At 39.2% G+C, this 22,898-nt stretch overlaps 1 protein-coding gene across 4 annotated transcripts; it reads right to left on the bottom strand.

The window, feature by feature from the left end:
* Positions 1–357: 357 nt before the first annotated feature.
* On the bottom strand, positions 358–22,841 carry cpt1ab (carnitine palmitoyltransferase 1Ab (liver)). 4 transcript variants are annotated; one of them, XM_056387417.1, is made up of 19 exons: positions 22,756–22,841; positions 15,159–15,323; positions 14,454–14,596; positions 12,986–13,157; positions 12,411–12,512; positions 11,590–11,727; positions 11,350–11,427; positions 9,902–10,009; positions 9,122–9,209; positions 6,690–6,885; positions 5,754–5,942; positions 5,542–5,647; positions 4,701–4,817; positions 4,201–4,365; positions 3,544–3,675; positions 3,296–3,448; positions 2,772–2,885; positions 2,429–2,521; positions 358–2,329 (listed from the first exon to the last, which is right to left on the bottom strand). In XM_056387417.1, the coding sequence occupies exons 2-19, from the start codon at positions 15,297–15,299 to the stop codon at positions 2,246–2,248; spliced, it is 2,319 nt and encodes a 772-aa protein (XP_056243392.1). In that variant the 5' UTR covers positions 15,300–15,323; positions 22,756–22,841; the 3' UTR covers positions 358–2,245. The 4 variants fall into 4 exon arrangements, with proteins under 4 accessions (XP_056243392.1, XP_056243391.1, XP_056243390.1 ...); XM_056387416.1 differs by lacking the exon at positions 22,756–22,841 and adding an exon at positions 18,983–19,117; XM_056387415.1 differs by lacking the exon at positions 22,756–22,841 and adding an exon at positions 17,576–17,729.
* Positions 22,842–22,898: the final 57 nt, after the last annotated feature.

Here is a 22,898-nt window from a genome sequence, read left to right as displayed (position 1 = left end):
TCAGTCACTAGCATGGCTGTAGACCTTTGCATGTTTTCATTGTTGATTAATCCAGCAATTATTTTCTTTACCAATCACAATTTCCTAAATCTTCAGATTACTTATACTGTTCAACCAACACACTAAAAAGCTATTCTGAAAACCATCAAATCACATTTGAGGAGCTGAAACTGCAAAAATTGATCAATCAATTATCAAAACAGTTTTTTTTATTTAAATCATTAGTTCTGTAAGAAAACTAGTTTTTGTTATCTTGGTGTTTGTAGTCATCACTGTGTTTGGCATTGAGGGTGAATACAGGGATTTTAAATAACAAAAAAAAGATAAAGAGATGAAATACTCAGGAGAAGATACCGGTGTCTTGACATTCACTTTATTGTTAAAACTCGTTTTGGTATATCAGCTGCTTGTCTTTTGACATGTCTTTAAATTAAAGGCAAACATATACAGCTTCATCTTCAAAAACCATGCAGCAGTGTAAACATGAGGTCTACCAAGATAAAAAGTCATACAACTACATCATACTGGCAAAGTCTGTGATAACAAATTTGTCATGTCAAAAATAAGGAAGCATTCTGTCTGTTTCACTTCTTAATATCAGCAAAGCTTTAACTTAGTGCTTATCATTAGCCGCATTCAGCTGGTAAATACGCAAGTCTCAAACAGTTTTTTGCGTGAATAAAGAGGTTAAAACATGGGGGAAAAAAATAAATAATATGTTGAACTAACAACTTATACATAATAACAAAAATGCATTCCTACACACAACAGCCCCTTTGCCCTTCATAAGCATTAGTCCAAGAGAAACAAAGATTTCCTACTGTACTGGAGAGACACAATAACCCACTGAGCGAATCTGCACCACATCGCAACAAGGCAACAACAGCTGCAACACCACAACAACTTGACAGTTTGCTGATAAAAGTTTATAATTTGTCTTGATCTGACAAAAGGCTACCAAGGTTATTAGGAATTGGTTAGTTTGAACTAAAGGGCCAGTCATGGAGTGCACCACAGGGTTGAAGTACAGTTAACCCACTCTTTCAAAACACAGGAAACTGGAAAAAAAAATGTCACCCATCGGCTACACACTGGGTCACACTCACCCCAGACACACACCCTGTCCTGCCAATCGCTCACTTCAACAGCAAACTTAATGTTCTAGTACCCACCGACTCAGCAGTGTCACATGACATTGTACTGCATCTCAACTTCTACTGTTGCACATATACACGCACACATAAGCACTTGCAATGCTGCAGCCAGCAGCACAGAATACTAGGCCAAGTTAGTAAAACCTGAGTAAGAAAACAACAAACACGCACGCATAAACATGTTCTGCCTTTGTCGCTATGTCATAAAATCATAGCAGCTAAAAAGAACAAACACACTGGCTGTGCACTTGACTGAAAGGCAATGGAGATCCATTGGTTGGACAGCAGCAACAGTTCTCTGTTTTTGTATTGGTATCCAGAATCACAGATCCAGATCAACGGTGAATATTTATAATTCTTTTAATCATAGCTCAACAGATTTACTCCTACAAACTTCAGCAGGTATAATATTACTGGATACAAACTGTCCACCCTAAAGAATCAAGATTCAGTATTTAAACTAAGCCATATGAAATTAATGGACACAACACAACACACAATTTCTTATGATATTTTACATGAAGTGTGCTGATTGGACCGGTTACACCTGACTCAGGTGCTGCAACTGAGGAGACACTTGAAACAACAAAAACATATTATAGGATTTTTTCCTAAAATTGGGACGAAGGCTTGTAAAAAAAATATTACACCATCTGTTAACTTAAAATGTGATTCAAATATGCGATGATGCTACTGAACAATCCTTTAGCTGAAATGTCTCTTACTGTGGTAATACAGACTTGATCTTAGACTAGAGCGGCACTAATTTTCTCCTCCCTTTCTGCCCTTTTTACATTAGTGGGTCACTAAGGCACAGGTGTGTACAGTCCTGTAAATAAAAACTTTGATCTGCGCACTACCTGAACCCATTACCTCCACAACCTCACCCTGCCTATACATACAGTACACATAAATGCCTCACAAACATTGACAGTAATGTTTCCAAATACCTCTCAATCATCCTTACATCTGTAACATCAATTAACTTAAAACAACCCAAAATCCAACATTTGATTCTGTACAAGCTTCAGGAAGAATATATGCTTTGCTAAAAACAGCATCTTGTGTTTTTCCATCCACGCAGAGGGCAATCACTTGGCTTTCTTGTCAAGCTGGAAGAGATCCAGAATATCCAGCATGGCCTGTTTGATGTTGGCACCAAAACGGTGCGAGTCCTGATGGAGCAAAAAGAAGGAAACAAGATTTCAAAAACTGTCTTCGTGAAATAATGGACATAAAATAATGGAAATTTTGTGAAAAACTGGTGAACTTACAGTTTCTGGGCTTGAGTGTTTGCTGGAAATGTGGAAGTTGATGAGGTTCTCACCAACAATGATGTAAGAGACACCATAACCATCATCAGCCACCTTAGGACACAAGAGGACAATAAAAGAGCGATGAGTTGTTTGACAAGAACACATAACATGTACATTTGGATGTTTTATTTACTAAATCAAGATGTACATAAAACAGGTGGATGGATACATACTTATTGTAACATGCTAACCCTTAGTGACACATATTTATGATAGATGGACTGATCCATATGGGACATGACTGCACAAGTTTATGTTTTTCAGTCTTCACTCTGTGTTTAAAAGTTGATGGATAACTCACCGGACCAAATCCACCCCCAGAGGACACATACTCTGGGTATCTGACCAGGTCAAACAGCTCAACCTGCTGCAGAGGAGTCTGACTGGTGGACAGCCTCCATGGCTCGGACAGCACCTAAACGTAAAGGGAACATACATTTCATTCACTAGTCCAAGAAAGCCCATGTAAAATTTATTTTCTATCAATAAGACTCTTTAAAAATTTGCAGTAGTTATTTCTTCAATTATTGAGTCGTGCACAAGATTTATTTTAACCAGCTACCACTTCTTAACTCAGCCTGACTTGTTTTTAAAAAAAAGGGCCCCTTAAGTCTAGACCAAGGTTAGACACAAACCTTGAAACCATCCTTTGTACTGCAAACCTCTCAAATTTTCCTCACTGTATGAGGTAATGAGCTGATGCACTCGGACATAAGGCACTTATTGTAAAGAAATAAAAAGAAAGGCCCTGGATTCATATGGACAATATGACAAGCGTCAACTTGACGACTTTATTAGCAGAAATCTCCCAACAACAATTCATACCTCTTTGAGAAAAGCTGAGTCTTCTCCTAAATATTTGGAAACCACATAGAGACAGAAAAGGTGGCGATCAATGCCGTCTCCCGTCATAGCCAGGCGGTACATGTTTTGATGCTTCTCTGCTGCTAGTTTGAGCAACTTGAGGCGCTCTTCTCTCTGAGTGGACAGGAAAGAGACAAAAATGAAACATGGCAAACAATTGATAGGTACTAGTTGCATGATTAACAACAACTGCAACTGTTTAGCCTTACTGTCTCATCTCTGATCATGGAACGAACAAAGGTACATGTTTCCATCGTGCAGGAGCGCACAGTTTCTGTTCGGCCCTCACGGAACAAACGCGTCATGGAGGCTTCGTATGTCAGGCAGAACTTCCCTTTGTCCTGTTGACAGAGAGTTTGGGTCGGCAAGAAAAAAGAGACACCACAGGAAGTAAGTAAGTTTACATTAGATTATTGACTTTGATGATTGATAATTACAAAAAAAGTCAGTGACTTTTAGGAGGCTTACATTTACACTTACAATGGATTGACTAAATAACACAAGCACAATGAAATGCAGTATCTAATCTACAAATCCATAACCTAAACAGGACCAGGAAAATACAGCATCAAACCACTGCTTTCATTAAATCATTTATTGACAGTGTCTGACAGTCTTCTGGGGTATGTTATTCAGTCAAGTTGTGACTGCCCTCTGCTGGGATTTATGAGCAGTGTGCTTTATCGGTTTTCTCCATTTCTGCTCTCCCCAAAGCTTTGGCATAACATTTTATCCTCAATAATAATATTAATATTAATAATAAATATCTGCATAACAAACAAAAATAGTTAATGAAAACAGTAATCTTCTGCAATATAAGATGCTTAAATTTATAAATCACAAACAAGTGAGATGAGTGTACTAACCCTGTAATGGGCCAGCTGTAGAGCGATCTGGATGAAGGCATCGGGACTGGTGCGGCACTTCTTAATCAGACCCTTGCCAAAGTTAGTGAAGGGGAAAATGTGACAGTCCACATCATCTGCCAGATTCCTGGCTAATGTCAGAGAGCTCTGGATGGTTTCCTGGCACTAGAGAAAGGAACAGAGAGGTATGTTAGATAAAATGGATGTAGTATCGATGAAAACATATTCATTACTCTGCATCGGTGTTAAGAAAGCTATTAACTTATTATTTACTAACTACTACTAAGCTATAATTACTTAAACTGACATAACTTAATTCCACACGTTTCAAGTATACACTACCCTGCAGGCTTATTTTTCTATACATCTTAAAATTTAAGTAATAAAATATTAACACTGGTGCACATAGTTCAAGCTACCAGCAGAGGGAAGACAAGACTTGTGAATATCAAAATCTCAGGTGCAATCCTGTAGTATGAGAGATGTTGTAGCAGTCTGACCTCAGCAGTAAGATCCCACTGCAGCCTCTGAGGACCTGGCAGGTTGGGGTGGGGCTCCCCACAGCAGTGACCTTCCTCAGTATATCCCAGCTTAATAGGGTCCATGGAGAGCACATGCTGCAAAACAGTCAAGTTTTAACATGATGAGCTCAATTAAATGGTAGACAAGAAATTGATTGATTGCTCTTTAACTTTTCTTTCAAAAAGGTTTAAGTGCTTTAAGTATAAATATTGTGCCAATCAGAAAATAAAAGCTCTAGACAGCTCTAGATAGACAGGGTCTTTCCTGCAAAGAGAATTACGAGGCAGCTGCCTCCATCTCTCAACAAACTCTGATGGGTTATTTTATAAGTGTTGCACTCAGTGAGTGTCTGTAATTTGTAACTGCAATTGCGGCATTACACAAACCTGGTGGCGCTGTATCACAATCAGGTGATTTTAATGCTTAATACTTTTTATTCATCTTCCCCAAAGACATTTGGGGATAAAATTTTTCAATTGTTTAAATAAGTCTTTAAAATATCAACCAAATTGTAAAAAATGCACAAGGTGACAGTTTATTATTGTCCTTATGGAAAATACTCAGGATTCACTAAACTCTTCACTCTTGCTTGTAAAACGTGCTTGCTTGAGCCAGTTGAAATCCACGTGCCTGTGTGCACATGATCAGGATGGTACCACCTCGGCCTCATTTTGAGCCAGGAAAAAACCCCAATTTAGCTTGTGGAAGTAAAAGAAGGAAACCTGACTTTATGATAATGCCAAAAGAGAGGTCATTTATTCTAAAATAATTATGTGACAATGTGATAATTAGAAGCATGTTTAAACTAAACTGACGTACCTCCCACAAATGACCAATGATTGGAGCATCTGCCCAGGAATGCTCTGCGTTCAGCCCCATGGTGCCGTTCTTGAACACTATCAGGTTAAAGGATTTGTCAAACCACCTGAATAAAAACAAATAATTAACACCCTTAGTTTATTTATAAATTAACATGTGCCAGACACTCTTTGCTGATCAGCAACAAATTACATCAAGTTTATCTGTCCCACCTGTCATAGCACTTTCCATGGAGCAGGGACTTGGCATAACTGTCCAGAGACTTGACTGGATTGTCTTCCTCGTAGCGCTGCTCGGTGTCATCAAGGGTTACAAAGAAGGCCGCTTTCTCAATGGCGTCCAGAGATTGCTTGTTCTTACCACGGCCGAAGAAGGTTTCACGTGCCTTTGCCCATGGGGTCCTGCAGAATGTTAAAGAATAGGTAACAGGAAGCGTGTGAACCTTTTCTGCTACTTTACAGTCATTTCAGGCACACCTGAATCAGTGTATTACAAAAGTCAAACCTGTGTGTAAGTATCTCATCATCTGTATGAGAAAAGTGTGATGTGTGGGAGGGAGGTACAGTACTTTCATTGCATTTCTGTGGTCACTGCCACACCCTTTGCTAGTTTCAAAAACTAAAATCCCACATATCTGGACTGATATTATGGGAACTATATGAATTTAGCTTATTGCAGATGTCAGCATTATTGATACTGTATGTCTGAGGTCATTTAAAAACTGTATCATATAGTCTGTCCACTGTGTTTATTTTTTTAAATGAGCCGTACATATCTTGGGTACAATATATTATAATATAATAACATTTTAAAAACTGATTTCTGATCTGATCTTTAAAACATTGAAAAATACTGATGGATAACTCACCAGGTCAAATATTGATATCTGCCTAAAATTGCTGTTTTGTTTTAGTCTGTTCTAACTCTGCCATATTAATCTATTACTGTGTTATCTTGGGTAAATTAACACTGTAGAACTGCTTTCCAGAAAGCAAATCACTACCTAACTGAATAAACCTTGAAAGATCATTGCAATAAATTTCCATCTATGTATGTACAGTATTTCTTCACTGTCTGTTGTGTTACTATGCATTACACATGTAAATTCTGTCAATACCAGCTGCAGATTGCTCTGTTATACCACCTACCTGTCCCCTGCAGTAAGTGCAGCTAGTTTTTCCTCTGCTGGCAAGGGCTCCGACTTGTCTGACAAGATCCTCTCCATCTGCTGCTCTATCTCCCGTGGCAACAGCAGGCGCCCGTCATAAAACATCCACACCTTGTAGAAACGGCCCTTGTGGTACACAGCTATGTGTTTGCTCTCATTCATGTGCTGAAGTGTGTCTGGGAGAGAGGGGCCAATGGAAAGGAGGGATGAATGAGGAAAACAAAGAAACAAAGACAATTGGAGTTGTGTTGTTGGTGGTGTCAGGGAGAGTAGATTTAAGTGTTTGTACATGTGTCTCTGTGCATCTTATACTTTAAAATCTTATTGCTGCCAAGATCTGTGTGTAAAGGAAGACAGCAGTTCAAATAGAGTATGAATGTCACAGCATTTCATTTCTGGGAGTAATAAAAGTGTTAGTGACCAGTTCTTGGTCCCAGTGGTGAAATGATGGGTTATCCAAAATACCAGATTTGTGTTGTGAGAAAAATACTTATTTTAGGGTTTATTTTGAAGTTATATTCATTTGAAGGGCACAAAACAACTCAGTTCACAGTGATATTATATGATGGGGTGGGGGGGGGCTATCCAGATCAAAAACTAAAGCAGCTTGAAATGGGAAGTGCAGGAAGTGAGATGAAAAAGAAAAGTAATTTGGGAACAGGGCAGTGGTTTTGAATACAATGAATTGAGGCAATGTCTGTTTGAACAGCACTGTGCACAACCAAGAGGAGCCAATTCAAAAACATTGTCTGCATCTCGGATACAAATGTATAACATTGTTTTGTTGACGCTCATAATGTTCAAACAGGCAGTGCCCTTGTTACAGAAAGGACATAGTGGGGGATACTTACACTAGGAACAACCCCAAGAACAACCACCACCTCACATCCAGGTAATACTGAGTCTATTGTGCTTCCTCTAGCACATGAATACACCTCCAGCAATGTGAATATGAAAAGAAAAACTGCCACTTTTCCACTGGTGCTCTGTGTCTATATTACTAGGATCAGTAACTCCAATCTTTTTGTCTGCCAAAACCTACAAATACAAACTATTGAAACCAGTCAGATAACTTCAAACTCATATCACACCATTTGAATTATATTAAATTCTGTATCACTGTAACAACACAATTTAAAGTGATACTTGATTTTTCAAAGACACTATTCCTCACTACTTTTCTCATGCAATTCAATTTATTTAAAGTTAGAATTCACCTCTGTGCTCTACTGGTAGTATGTCAGTCTTAAAAACAGTCTGTCAGAGCCCAAGAGCCTAAAGTCTTAGTAATGTACACATTGTGTCAAACATTTATATGACATCACAGCCCCACGTCTTAGTCCTGAGGCATTTGGGCTTTCATCTCAAACAGGTCCTTGTCTTGGTTATAGGATATAATTTATGTTGTCACAAAATAGAAATTCTATCCACAGTTGTTCTTTGACTGAACAAGAGCTCCTAATTTCAACTTTCAACAAAGTTCTTTTTTGAGTCACTTTATATCATGAAATTTCTTCAGCAGTATAGCTGCCTGCCCTCTCAGAGTTGATTTATTATGAGCATCCCCCAGAAGTAAAAGTTATTATTGTATGTCAGTATCTAACTCCATGGAACACACATCAAACTATCAGGAAAGCCCAGCACTGTTGGACATTTCCAGGTCTTACCTTAACACCACTGCTGTCGCCTTCTCAAACTCAAATACTAGATTTCAGTCACATGCAAATTAGTCTTTGACATGTGCATTGACCATCACACATGCATTATTAAGTTTATATCATTTCCAATTACAAAACAGAAAGAAAAAATGTATCAAGGAGAAGTACAATAGGAGTAGTGTGAGGAGGAAGCACTGCTAAAGACTCTACCTGTGTCTACACCTGGGACACGACTGGTGTTGAACATACGTTCGTATTGGGATGAGCACATGGGAATAGTGTGTAGGAGCATGAGCTGAAAAGCAAAAGGGGAGAGTCAAACACAAAGATGACAAACTAATTCACTAAAATCCCAAGAGAGCAGCATCAGACACACACATACAGGGACAGGAGCATGGATGAAGTGGAGAGGGAGCGATGAGGATTGGTCTGATAAGCAGTCTTAAGGAGCAAGAGAGACCCCAGAAGGTTGCCAGAGAAGGAGACATGAGCAGGGTCCAGAAACCAGTGGTCTGCTAGCTCAATGCCACCAGCAAAACCCTGATGTAACAGTGGGATTTGAACTAAAATCTAACTATTTTCAGGATATTTCACTAAATTCACTATGAAAGCCAATGAAAGGTAGAATTCTTCAGGGTTGTGCTGTTGAGAATGAGTCTAGTAGTCAGGGTTTCCAATGGCTATTGCCAAAGAAGTGGCTAGGGTCACAAGGTAGGGGGTCAGAGGGCACGGCGGAGATGTGCCCTCCTCTTACCTGTCTCCAAACCAGGGATGCGGGTGGTGTTAAACATCCGCTCCCACTGAGCCGAACACAGAGGAACCTTGTTCGCCAGCAAGTAAAGCTAACGCAGCATCCGACATAGCGAAGGAACAAAACAGTAACAGAGACAACCGAATGTAAGTGTGCAATAGAGGGAGCTCATGCATTGGTGTTTGTATATATGTATACAGTCAGAGGTCAGTGTGTGTTTACACAACATGTTGTAGGGTGTGTACCAGTACTGTGCAAAGGTAAAAAAGTTTTAGATAATTTACACTTAAGCATCATGCAGACTGGTAAAGGAAAAGGACTGACAAGAGCTGCGGGGAAATCACGAGTATTCATTAAGCCTTATTCACTAAGCTTCACTCAGAAAATGCTTGTGAGCTCGTGATCACAGCTGTACTTTGATCAAAACAAGCAAGAAGCACAGTGCAGGGCTCATTCAAAAGTCAGAGTTAGACACATTGAGCTGTGGGCAACAACAATTGTCTGCCTCATCACAGCTGAGATTGTGGATGACAAACTTACTTTAAGCACACAAGAACAGGTTGTGAAAGATAAGCAGCTGTTAAAGTAAACTTAAAAGACAAACACACTGTGATAATAGCTAAAAATCAATAAATGATTAACGAGTTAAACATTTACATAGGATTGATATGATCAAACATGCACTAATGTATTTTTGTATCACAGTTTGAACAAAGATTATAGATTAACCTGGGTTTAACAAAACTATTTAACAGGTGAGGAAAAGAAGAGCTCTGTACTCACTGGTTTGATCTGGGCTCTGTCAAGTTTTCTCCTGTAGAGCATGATGGCATGGATGGCATTACCTGCCCTGGCAGCCTGGATGGAGGTGGGGAACACGTACAGGAAATCCTGGAGAAAAGGAGCTTATTATTAATAAATCATCAGTCACATTTCATCCCACATCTTACACTGTCCTTAAAAACACATCAGCATAAGTAATGACTTGTAAATGACAACAGAAGAACAGTGAGTACTGAGTGATCCATCCATAGAGTCTTTGTTATTTAGGTCAAGTGCTGTATGCAATTATACAGAAGCTACCATGACCTGCTATTTCAAACTTGCTGAGTGCTTTTCCACTGACCCCCATACCAAGTCTGCCTTCTTTGACAGATGTGTGACTGTGATATGAGATGTAGTTTTAATATGCTGCAAAACAGACATTTTGATAGTGGTGATTGCTCGATAAGCAATGATTCATATCTGCACTGCTGCAGTAACAGTCCAGTTTACAGTCTTTTGCCATTCAGGCAGAAACCTGTAGAGGGAGCTGTGGGTTTTCCTGTTACATGTACTGTTAAGTTCACTGGGTCCATAGATTTGGAGAAAGCTGTCTACTCAGTAAAGACACATTGTAATGCAGCTTTGTCAGCCAAGATGCTGAAAACTCTAAGACTATGGTTGTAAAGCTGCATAATGTCCCCTGAGACACTAGCATAGTGTATATTTCTACACACAGACACACAAGGTTTATGCCACTAAGAGTGCATCCTTACCTTACATAGAAAAACATTTACTATCCATGTGCGCACAGTTATCACATATGAGATAGTGGTACTCCATAAAACTTAAAATCCAAGGGCTTTTTCAACAAATTCTCTATATTACTAAATGAATGCAAGACAATGTATTCAGTCACATCAAAGATTACATTTTTCAGGTTTCAAGTTCAGGTAAAGGAAGAAGCTACAACTGTACTTCCAAGATACAGATACAGTTATTTTTCAATATTTACTCATACAATTTGTTGCTCTGTCTAAGTTTGGCGTTTGGTACAGCTGTCATTTAACTTAAAGCTGTACTTTAAGTGCTCATGTTACTCCACATCACCAACAGTGTGGTATGTCAAACAGATGCCAGTTTAAACATGGTGGTGCGTGGAGGTGACAGGTCACTCAGTTGTTCTAGTGAAAAATTAGTCCAAAATTAAAGATAAGCAGTTAATAATTAAAGGGGAAAATAGCCATTGTATATAACTCTCAATTAAAAGTTTTATATCACAGTGCTGAAAAAGGGTCACACTCACATAACTATATCAAAAGCATTTGGAACTTACTCTGGAAAAGAAAACACAAACACACACCTTCAGAGAATCGATCACAACCTACATGAAGAAGCTTATTGCTTCATCTTCAAACAAAAGGCTGTGCCATTGCCTGCAAACAGACACTCAGGTACGGATATCTTACCATGGCATAATAGTTGCTGTTGACCATGATGGGCCCACGGCCTCTGAGGTAAATATACTCTTCCCACCAGTCACTGACCTGTGCAATACAAAGAGAGGGAGGGGAGGAAGAAACAGAGGGTGACATTATTAGACACACTGCTTTTACTGACAGTTTGATGCATAATCAAGAGCAAGGACAGTGAAACTGTAACAAAAGAGTGGAGAAGAGGGAAAGGGAGTGGAATTCTTTTTGACTCACATAGTTTGAGGCCCACCACGACTTGAGTTTGAGGTACCACTGCAACCTGGGTCCCAGGTTCTTCTCAAAGTCTTTAGTCAAGCCCTTCATCCTTTCATACTGCTCATCATCCATCAGTGGGCGCACAGAATCCAGGTACTGTTAACACGGAGAGAAGAAAAGTAACAAAGAGTGAAGCCAAGGGTGATGAGTTTTAAACAAGGAGAGGCGAGATAGGCCAGAAAAACTAGTCATCTACTCTTTCTCCCCTGACAGATAATGACAGGCAGCCAGAGGTTTGTTTAGTGGTTCTGCCTTGGGGGACACAGTCAAAGGAAAACAAAAATGACCCAAAGAAAAGTGAACTGACACAAATCAAAACCTACACTGATTTTTGTTTGAACTGGTTATTCACATTGCCAGATTTGAAAATCTTCCAGGAGTCTTAGGAATCTACAGAGATGTGACTAGATATTTCATTGTTTCAAGTAAGTACTTCCTCACTGCTCAAAGAGAGCCCTTTGTTGCATGACAGAGATAAGCATTTACAAGCAGTTCAATAGTAAATGAAATGGACTGCACTTATACAGCGCTTTTCTAGTCTTAGCGACCACTCACAGCACTTTACAATACTTGCCACATTCACCCATACAATAATTGAACAGCCATCAGAGGCAATTTGGTATTAAATGGCTTTTTATTTCAATTGGTTATTAGAAAAAAAGAATAGAGAATGATAAGTCTTCTCAATTTTTTTTCAAAATGGAAAGTTTTGTTGTAGTTTGACAGCTAGGACCATTATGAACAATCAGACAGGAAGTGACATGACAGATGGAAATTACCCTTCTGCAGGTGTCCTTGACAGTGGGAACAGGAAGCCGCGGCAGGGAGTTCTGGAAACTGTAGAGCATTGGCTTCCTGCCAGAGAACACCTTCACTAATAACTGGACAAGAAGAACAGATAAGGGAGAGGAGAGAGGGCAAAGGAAGGTAAAGAAAGGTGTGTGTCTCTCTTGGAAACCTGCAGGGTATGAGCCAAAGGTCAAATACGTCGTAACCAGTGGGTTAAACTATAAGGACCAAAGTAGCAATCATGGCATGTCATACACCTTACATAAGAATTGCATTGTAACTGGGTATTGTTAACCTACATCAAGAGGAAATTAATATCTTGAAGCAATGCATGGTGGACATCACTCCAAATCATTTCACAAGTGAAACAAATGCACAAGTGTATAATAATATACAGAGTTTATACAAATGTAGTATAAATATTGTAGCCATGAGCTTAATAAATGTTCATCGTACATCTGGGTCTAACAAGTCATGACAATGTCTTCCATACGCAGGGACAGAGACAAAATTTAGTTAAATTTAATAAAGTAATTTGAACAGAGGAACGCATTCATTGGCTCACCATCCACAGACGAGTAGACCAGGACACAGAGCCATGGCGTGCATACATCCAGCCATGCCACGACAACAGGCACTTTAGGACATTCCTCATTATCATGATTATGGTGACCCACAGGCCCGTGCCCACCAACACTCCTCCAACTATCCTCTGGCTGTCTGTGGACATATATCGGCTGTGGACAGAGAAGGGGAAACAAAGAGGGTGAGACAATCTGTAGCAAATCAAGCGTTTCTTATTTAACTGCACAGTGGAACCATATAAAGTATGAGAGATTATTCTTTCCTGCTTAAGAATCACGCTGTTATAATGAGCGAGACTTAAAAGTGGGTCTGTAAAGAATTAATTACTATTGTAGCAAATTCATTTTCTATCTTAGATGGAAAGAACAATTAGATGATATGGTGGCTATATTAAAGGTAATAACACCGGCTATTTAACTTTCAAGTCTGACCTATTGAGCAATCCAAAAGACTGTGCGCTACAACAAAACAACAGCAACACTGGACAATAAATCTCATGTAGCAGTTGCCAGACATAGCTCAGTCCAAAGTCAACAAAGTCACATTAAACCATGACTGATAAACAATGCATATCATTTATCTTGATAGGACTAAAATACACACACACACACACACACACACACACACACACACACACACACACACACACACACACACAGACACACAATAATAATAATAATAATATAATAATAAATATATAATACTACACGTGTATTACTCAGTGTAGCCAGTGTCATTGATGATACATTTGAGAAAATGAAAAAAATAAGCTTTAATCTGTTATTTTAGTGTTTGAAACAATGTAACACCAACAGGTGCTCTCACTAAACACATGTACTTGTGAAAAATTTTAGATATTTCTGAGAATACCAACCTTAACAACACTGTTATAAATAACGTCCTTCATTTGAGGGTAAATCCCCAGCATTATTGATAAGAGAGGCATTAAAGTTTTATATGGACAGGAAATGTTTGCACAATAACTAAACAAGATCAATATTGTTAGCAAACATGAAGATGAGGTGTGGTGGACAGAACGAAGAACAAATTGTGATTTTGGAATGAGATCAACACTTTCACTTCACAGTCTATAACTAAACCAAGAGCTGCTACTGATGGAGGTGCTGGAGAAACACGCCTACACGTTTTCTCGTAAATACCTGAGGCATGTGCTTAATTGCATAGATGTAGTAAAAAGAAATTCCAGTGTCATTGCTTCTGAATATGTGGCACTTTCACGTTGGATCTTTTATCACAGTTTCTTCCATATCTATTATCTTTTCTAGCTAAATTCATACTACAGAACCTAGCAAATCAATATTTCATATTACTCCATATTGTAGCTCCAATATAGTTATTATATGCTCCATATTGCCAGTAATGGAAAAACACCTCAAAACAAACACCGTGTCATGCTAGGAAACACGTCAAGATACCGGTGGCCTTACCTAATAGGTATGTGTTGGCCCAGCTTGGCAATCAACCCCAGAGAAGGATCCAGTTGATTATATTTATTGTAGGACATGTAGGACACAACCACTACCATGAACCCACCAGGGCTGCCCGGGTACACACCAGTCATTACCCCATTCTGTGGAGAGTCAACCAAACGGAGGGTTACAAAGGTCATCAAGGTCAGAAAGAGCAAAGAATATATTTGCCTGTAATTTATAAAAATCACCCACTTCATAACATTTCATACTATAGTGTTCTCCTGTTAATAAATGTGATCTATCATTAATTACCGACATCTAAACAAAGAATGGAAGATGAATGTGTGAAAATGCTAGAAGGCTTTGGATTTGAATGACTCAATATGACTGTGTGTAAAGAGACATCTAGGCCAAAGGTTAGGACACAAAGAACAGACAGGAAGGTTACCGTCACTGCTGGCTGTTTGTGTGAGAGTGGGTGACCTTCTAGTGTGATTGAGTTAATGTAACCCAGCAAACAGACTTACAGCAGGATAGCAATCAGTAAATAAAAACATAGTGCTGCTGGGGCCCCTTATGATGCTGCTTATTAACTGAATATTTACTGAGAAGAGAAATAAACAGAAGCAGAGTCACAGCAACTCAGTCAAAGATAAACAAAATTTCCCCTTTACATAAACCCTCTGAACTTTGTTCTCCCATACTTCAAACACCTCTCACCTTGAAGCGAATGAACCTTTTCTTCCAGGAGTGGAGGCCAGAGAGGTAGATCTGGCGTAGAGCCTCATGGCACAGCTGTAGGTCGATGCCATCAGGGGTGACGGTGAACTGAAAGGCCACCGCCTGGTGAGCTTCTGCCATGGTGGCTACTACTGCACAGGGTCACTGAGTGAGAGGAAAGTGCAAGATAGTTAAGTTACTTAAATGTAAGATTGAAAAGAGTTTATATCAAAGATAAAAGGTGTATGTGAAAAACACATTTTAATAACTGTTCCTACAATCTTTTCTCACTTTATGTTCATGCCCATCATTTCCCTCTCGTACATTCATCACAAAGTTGTGGTCACATTGGTACTGACCTCAAGAATGATGAGCGCACCAGAAAAACAATGTACAATCAACACGTCCTGATACATGGATGAAGATGTAAATAATTGTTGTAAGGAAATGATCAGAACAATCTTTCACGCTGACCAGTTCCTGTCAGAGTTCCTTGTAATCAGTACTCCTTATTCCTCGACAACACTGCAGGTTACCTGATTTCCAAGATTTAATCAGTTTAAGCTCTTTGTAGGGTAACAGCCACTGAGTGGGAAAATTATTCTTACTTGGTTTGAAAGCAATACTGGGATAGAGTTAAAGCTGAGGATGGATAAGAACATGCTTACTCAAAAGCACAGTATATGAGTTCAGAGACACAATTACTACAGAACTAAAACTTGGAAAAATGATCTTTTGCTCTTTTGAGTTACTATGATCAACATTTCCCTTTTTAGAAGAGTCTCCTTTATTGGTTATTGTGGCTCAAAACAGGCCTAAACACTACATGTTTGATTTTCTGTATCATTGGACACATTTTCTGCTATTGGTCTTGTTTGCCACTTAACTCGGTGTTGATTCTGTGTAACACCTCAATTGTGTCGTCAGTGAAGAACAGTCAAGCGCATAACTGTAGCACAATGATTTCACTATGTCTCAGACAACTATCTGCTGTGTGTCCTTCTTAAAAAGCTATCATGTGAGATAGCATTGAAACTTATTTATAAAAAATAAGATCAGATACCTTAAGTACAAAAAATAACCAAAGCACCAAACTGACTACATTTCTGCTGTTTTCCTGTGTCAAGCAAGCTTAGTAATAGTGATAATTAACAGCCAACATTTAACGTTCACAAAAAGCTGCATGTCTTTTTTTTTTGGAAGGGGGGGGGGGGTAATATTGTGAATAAAGGCATATCCTGCATAATCCAGCTTTATGTGCATGTTTTGTATTCAGCTACTATATCAACTAAGCTGGTTCCTGCAAGCTGACACCAAAGGAGATGCACTGGGAGGTGACTGTTGTGCCACTGTTACCCATCTCTGAACTGGTTAGGCAGGTGTGGCATCTTATCTTTTACTACAAGGGAACTAACATTATGCAAACTATAACTAGAGGCTCTTTTTATCTTGAATTTGTAAACCTTAAGTGAGCTATTACATGTTTAAACAATGTCATGGTGACATTTTTTTAATTAATAATTTTCAATTTGATATTGGAAGGGACTTAAAAGAAAACAAGAGTGTGGAGATAAAGGAAAGCCCAGTGGGAACTGAGTTTAACCAAGCAGGGACAGCATGACCATGCTTATTCTTTATACTGATATCTTTCCCCCTCCTTCAGTAGTGGAACACTTCTTAATAAAAAGACTTCTCAATGGAGGGTGCTCAAAAGGGACTTAAGGATTTCGGTAAGTGGGTCTTGTCAGTGCTTACCTTAACCAGCATCTAAGACTGCAGATTTCTTGTCTGTCATATATTCAGTACGCAATAAATACGGTTAGTTAATATCAAGATATGATTGGTATTTCTTTTGTATTAACAGGTTGTGCAGAAGGGGCTCAGTAAAATTGCTTAGGTCTTGGCTATACATGTAAGACACTTAAGATTTAATTAGGCTATTTCTTATGCACCTATAAATTAAATCCATTAAATATACTGTGCCACTTTAGATGATATTATGGCAGATTGCAAACAACAATAATATTTCTATGCTGATCCTTTTTGATTTATTACAAACTGAAAGCTGTATGATGAAACTGTGGATGTGGCGTTGAGAGACAATACCGTTTTCCAGTTGCCTTCAATTGCTGTCGGAAATATAAATGCATATACAACATATTTTTTTTATAACATAAGAATAAACTGTCTAAAACGACAGGTAAAGTCTTACACTGACCGCTGATTATATGCGTTCTCAGGGTTACGTTAATGTATGGTACTTCATGCTAAGGCTTGGTGGTATTAGGTTTTCCTGGCTACAACGTTTACCTAATTTCTCCTGCAAACCTCTGCTACGTTTCTAGGAGGCAATGCTTTCTTTTCAGGGTTATTTCATTCATTTAAAACACTCTGAAAGCAGGACACGTCGTTTCTACCTTTTCAGTCCTCAGAAGGAGCAGCATCCACAGATCGGTGTTTCAGCAGCCAGTCCCTTCCCCCAGCTACTTTCCAACATCACATGATCTACCCTGTGCTGCAGAAACTAGGGGAAAGGTCGCAGCGCTCCGCCGCTTAGATACCGTGTAAAACTGGCAACGTAGTGTACTCACAAATCCTCCTATGCCAGAAACTATAACACATTGTGGTTACAACAAAGCCACGCAAAACACAGCTTTTGTCTTGGACATTGTATAATCGGCGTTTGTCCAATTTCTATATTTCAAAGCAGATGCAAAACGCTGTCTAGCGTTAATTAATAATCACGGCAACCCCCCTGTTGTGTATCTGCACTGACTCAGACCGTAAAGGCCATATCATCCATCTCATTAAACTTTCTAACAGTTGTCATTACTAAACACCTCAACATAATGCACAACATCACTACCAACAAATACCCCCGGCAAAAAGTAGGTTACATTTGTCTGCTACTATATCAAGTATCCCGCCCACGTGGTCTGTGTGAAATTATGTCAGTAGTGTGCACCCCCCACTGTTGTCAATAAACTATATTCTATTTATTTATCAAAATAACCAGGGTTCTCAGCCACATGTAATTAAACAGCGTGTTAATTCTACCTCTATAAAACCTCTTACAAAAAGGACACCATGACAGACCAGCTTTTACTGACCTTCACTGGCAGGTGACATTTGCAGACATATATACCTTTACTAAATTCCTCTTTTGCTACTATTACACATCACAGGCCACTGCCGGGCACAGACACACTATACTGTATTATTACTTACTAATAGAAGTGCCTGTGTATTACCAGGTGATTGTCAATGAATGACCTTTACTTGGACTTTTGCCTACATTCGTCTTATGAACATGAAGACCACCTGGGTCGTACAACATGCTATCTAAATACAAAACTGTTAAGTCATAATGAAATGTTTCACGCAGATATTCAGGGGGCCTCTTCAACATATATTTTCACAATTTGCTTTTAAAAATTAGGAGAACAGCTGTGAGTGCAATGGGCTAAGATTTAGGTCTCATTTTCACAAGTCAAAGATTTGTCTGTAAACTTGATTTCTGACTGTTACGAGCCAAATAAGCTCACAATCCGCCCAGTTGAGTCAAAGCGGAGCTAAGAAAATCTCCTGTACGTCATGTAAACACCCCACAGCTCTACGCACTGCGCCGACAAGGAAATGCAACATACTGACATTTACGTCAACTGCATAGAAATAACAAAAGCTTTCACAGGGCTCTGTTTAACTTGTCGATGTCTTTTTTTCCCCCAAAAGCCCTGCAGCCATATTTGCACGGCTACTTCGAAAACTGCAGAGAGCGTCAACACCGACTGGCACACAGTGAAAAGGGAGATTTTTTTACTCACCGGCCCTTTCTATTAGTCTGAGAGAGCAGAGCTTCGTGTTTTGACGTGGAAGTAGCACAGTTTAGCTGTGGGCGAGGACTGCTATATACTCTGCATGAATGGGAGCACAGACTTGTATACACCGCCACACCGCCCGCCCCTTTTGGTACGTCACAATTCTTTCCTCTCACTGACCTACAAAACACGTCATGGTAGAAACAGTGCCCCCCTGAGGTCTCTTATGCTACAGTGCATTCAGAGGTATATCACATGTTCTTAAATTGCAGCCTTATGCTAAATTAAAAATTACTTCCCTCATCGATCGACACTCAATGGCCCATATTGACAAAGTGAAAACAGAATTTTAGATTTTATCTTTTTTTTCTCAAATTTATTAAAAAGTAAAAACTGTAATATCACATTGATATAAGTATTCAGACACTATGCTATAACACTTGAAATTTAGCTCAGGTGCCTCCCACTCCTCTATTATCTTTGAGATGTTTCTACACCTTGATTGGAGCACACCTGTGGTAAATTCAGTTGATTGAAAATGATTGAGAAAGGCACACACCTGTTTATATATGGTCTCACAATGCATATCAGAGCAAAAACCAAGCCATGAAGTGGAAGGAGCTGCCTGCAGAGCTCAGAGAAAGGGTTGAGTTGAGGCAGAGATCTGGGAAAGGCTACAAAAAATCCTGCTGCATTGAATGTTCCCAAGAGCACAGTGGCCTCCATTATTCTTAAATGGAACAAGTTTGGAACAACCAGGACTCTTCTGGCTGCCTGGCCAAACTGAGTAATCAGGGGAGAAGGGCCTTGGTAAGAGAGGTGACCAAGAACCCCATGGTGACTCTGGCTGAGCTCCAGAGATCCTGTGTAGAAACTTCCTCAAGGAAGTTTTCAAGTGTCATCGTAAAGGATTTGAATACTTCTGTCAATGTGATATTACGGTTTTTACTTTATTTAAATCTGCAAAAACTTCTATAATTCAGCTTTCACTTTGTCATTATGAGGTACTGAGTGTAAATTGATCAGGCAAATTTTTTTTTATGTCAGCATACGATTGCAACATAACAAAATGTAAAAGAAATTAAGGGGTGTGAATATATTCCAACTGTATGTATAGTAAAGGTTATATGAGGACAGCAGATGAACCAATAGGAGGACATGATGCAGTAAATAGCATCATAGCATTTTTCAGGGACCAGTACACCATGTACTTAAGTTGTTCAGCTATACAGTGCATGTACACAATATTATGAACACCTGTACAATCAAATACAAACAAATAATTATGCAGTGAATGAAAACATCACAGCAGATTCAGTTGTGCAAAAGGTGAAATTCAGTTCCCACAGTCAGATACAGGTTGTGGATGCAATAAAAGCACATGCAATGCAATATAAAGGCCCTGGGACAAAACCACTTTTCTGGAGCTTAAATGTTAAACACTTTTAAAACACAGCAACAACATGTTTCACAAATTTGATATTTTTGCAGGATGTGTACTGTACTATAATATTATTGTACAGGTGTTCATATGTGTGGACACATTTAGCAACTGCCATAACAAACTGTCAATGTAAGAGCTTGGTCTAATTAGCCACAAGTGAAACTGGTGACCTTTTTATTTATCTCGTTTTTCTTTAATGTCCAATGGAGACCTGCAGTCTAAACTGCAGGTGTTGTGGCTTGTCATAAGCAGGAAAACCACAGGTGTTACTAATCAGATGAATGATTCTGTTCCTCTGATTCCATCAAGCCACGCAGCATGTACATTACCATGACAATTACTGTACCCCTTCCCCTGTAGGTGTGCCAAGTCCTACTAAGTCCTGACAGCAACGACCTTCACTGAGAGGGTTCTTGCTACCTCTAGGATCCCTCCTCTCTTTGGACAGGCCACTTAGAAGTTACTCATAGCAAGTCACTAGTACCAGTACTGCCAAAAAAGACATAGCAATGCACAGCCAAACTTCAGGTACTGCTAATGGGAACTGAACTGGGGTTCCTGCAGTAGTCAGCAAGAACTGTGGTTCCATGGGAATGACCTTGGCCTGTACTTCATAGACCTCTTTTTGATGTTTTTTTTGTCGTGCCTTTAAGATTGGGACAGCCAACACCCTAATGGAGTATAACGAGTTTTGTGACCTCAGCAATCCCCCAGACCTGCTCCACTCAACATCAACCTCCAATCAACACCAACAACTGGAAATACCTGTGTGGTTGAGCTCTGTCAGCTACTAGTCCCCAGTATTTTGAAATGGTGATGATGTTGACAAGTGATAGCAGGGATACCACAGGTGTAGTAATCAACATTAATATAGGCTGCATTCCTCTTAGGTGACCCAGTTTCTAGGTTTTGGTATTGCTCCTGCTCACTAGGTGGTCTGGCTACAAGAACACCCGAATGGAACGAAGCCATTGTTACTGTTGCTAGTTTCAACTAAGTTTTCCGCAATGATAAGTCAAATTATCTTTTGTGATAAAGGTCTATCTTTTTCACAGTAAACATTTGATTTGTCATGGACTTGTCATGGTAGGTAAAGCACAGATGTTACTAACACAATACTAAAAGTACATTCAGACGCAGGGGGCACTGCTGCACAATGCTGCAGATCATGGGTCATTCCCCAGTTTCACACAGGCAATGTTCCACTGACAAATTTGGATTCTGTATTAAAGTAAACTGTATTTTGTTGTGTGTGTTTTTTTAACAGCAATGGTACTTAACAGTATGGCAATAAACCAGGTGTGGATGTTCCTGCTTTATAATAAACAGATTCTGTCACTCTACTTATTGCATACTTTTTGTGTTACATTTTACAATAACTGCATGACTTGGGTTCAATGGGACTTAAGAGTGGAAACCACTATATCTTTAGTAGAAGACATCCACTGTTAAACTGCGCTGTGTGGGTTAAAGGATTATACTCTTTATTAAGAGTGACAGATAGCAGCAATGTGAGGTGTTGTCAACACACAACATTTGTGTGGTTTAACAGTACATTATTAAATACACCAAGCGGTCAGGAGTGCAACAATACATTTCTCCAGTTAGGATAAATTTTTCAACTGCCAATTGGCAAAAAAGCTGCGTTTCATTTTAAAAAAATTTGAAGTAGTCATTTGCAGTTAAGGGTAGATTTTCAAGTTGTACTTAAGATATCACAAAATTGTTTCCTATGATAATTGTTTAGAAATTCTGGATACTTTCAACTCTATGGTGGCTCCATATAGGACTAGAATAGCAGCTAAAGAGTTCGATGGTGCTAGTGTAGCGCTAGTGTTTTCGTGCCCCAAAAATCTTAACAATCTGAAAAGGAAAAATAAGACTCTGGGTTATGTGCTAATTGAGGCCATCGCCTGTGATGAAGGTCATAAGGAAACCTTGCTTTATTTTAAGAGCAATCCAAGCCAAACATTAGATATACAGCCTTTATACAGCCCAGTATCACATGTATGTCTAGAGTTTATCCAACAGGTGGCGCAAGATGACAATTTTTTTTGTCAAGGAGTTTATTAATTAATTAATTAATTTGTTTGAAACCATTTAAAGTTTAACACTCGTAAATACCCAAGTAACATGAATGTGTCAAGCTAACATTACATTAACCGCTGTTGCCAACCACAATTCAACTCAGGTTGAGTTGGGGAGATTTCTGTTATCAACTAGCTAAACCTCGTCTTAAATATCTGTACAAAATAAGGGGGTATAAGTTAAGCTCCTTCAGTATTTGAATATATGCTGCGTAACTGTAAACACACAGTTAATTATGATGGCTTACCGTCCTTTAGGTCGATTCTTCCCCATCAAATACGGAACCCCGCGTTCTGACTGTCTGTCTGCGAGGAGAGGCGTGCCTCCCACCGCTGCTCGTGCGCGTGCGTCGTACTGTCACTGGTGTTGCGCCTGTCAGACAGCTGCGAC

This window comes from Seriola aureovittata, chromosome 10 (assembly GCF_021018895.1).
Source record: "Seriola aureovittata isolate HTS-2021-v1 ecotype China chromosome 10, ASM2101889v1, whole genome shotgun sequence".
Lineage (NCBI taxonomy): Eukaryota > Metazoa > Chordata > Actinopteri > Carangiformes > Carangidae > Seriola > Seriola aureovittata.
Note: the sequence above shows the minus strand (reverse complement) of the source record. Positions and strands in the feature narration are given on the sequence as shown.

Excerpts from the sequence above, each read along its gene's own strand:
- cpt1ab (XM_056387417.1), bottom strand. The coding sequence starts at position 15,299 with ATGGCAGAAGCTCACCAGGCGGTGGCCTTTCAGTTCACCGTCACCCCT. Across the intron at positions 3,676-4,200 it reads TACAGCTGGCCCATTACAGG|GACAAAGGGAAGTTCTGCCT; the intron begins GTTAGTACACTC and ends CTCTGTCAACAG. Across the intron at positions 2,522-2,771 it reads CTGGGGGTGGATTTGGTCCG|GTGGCTGATGATGGTTATGG; the intron begins GTGAGTTATCCA and ends TTGTGTCCTAAG.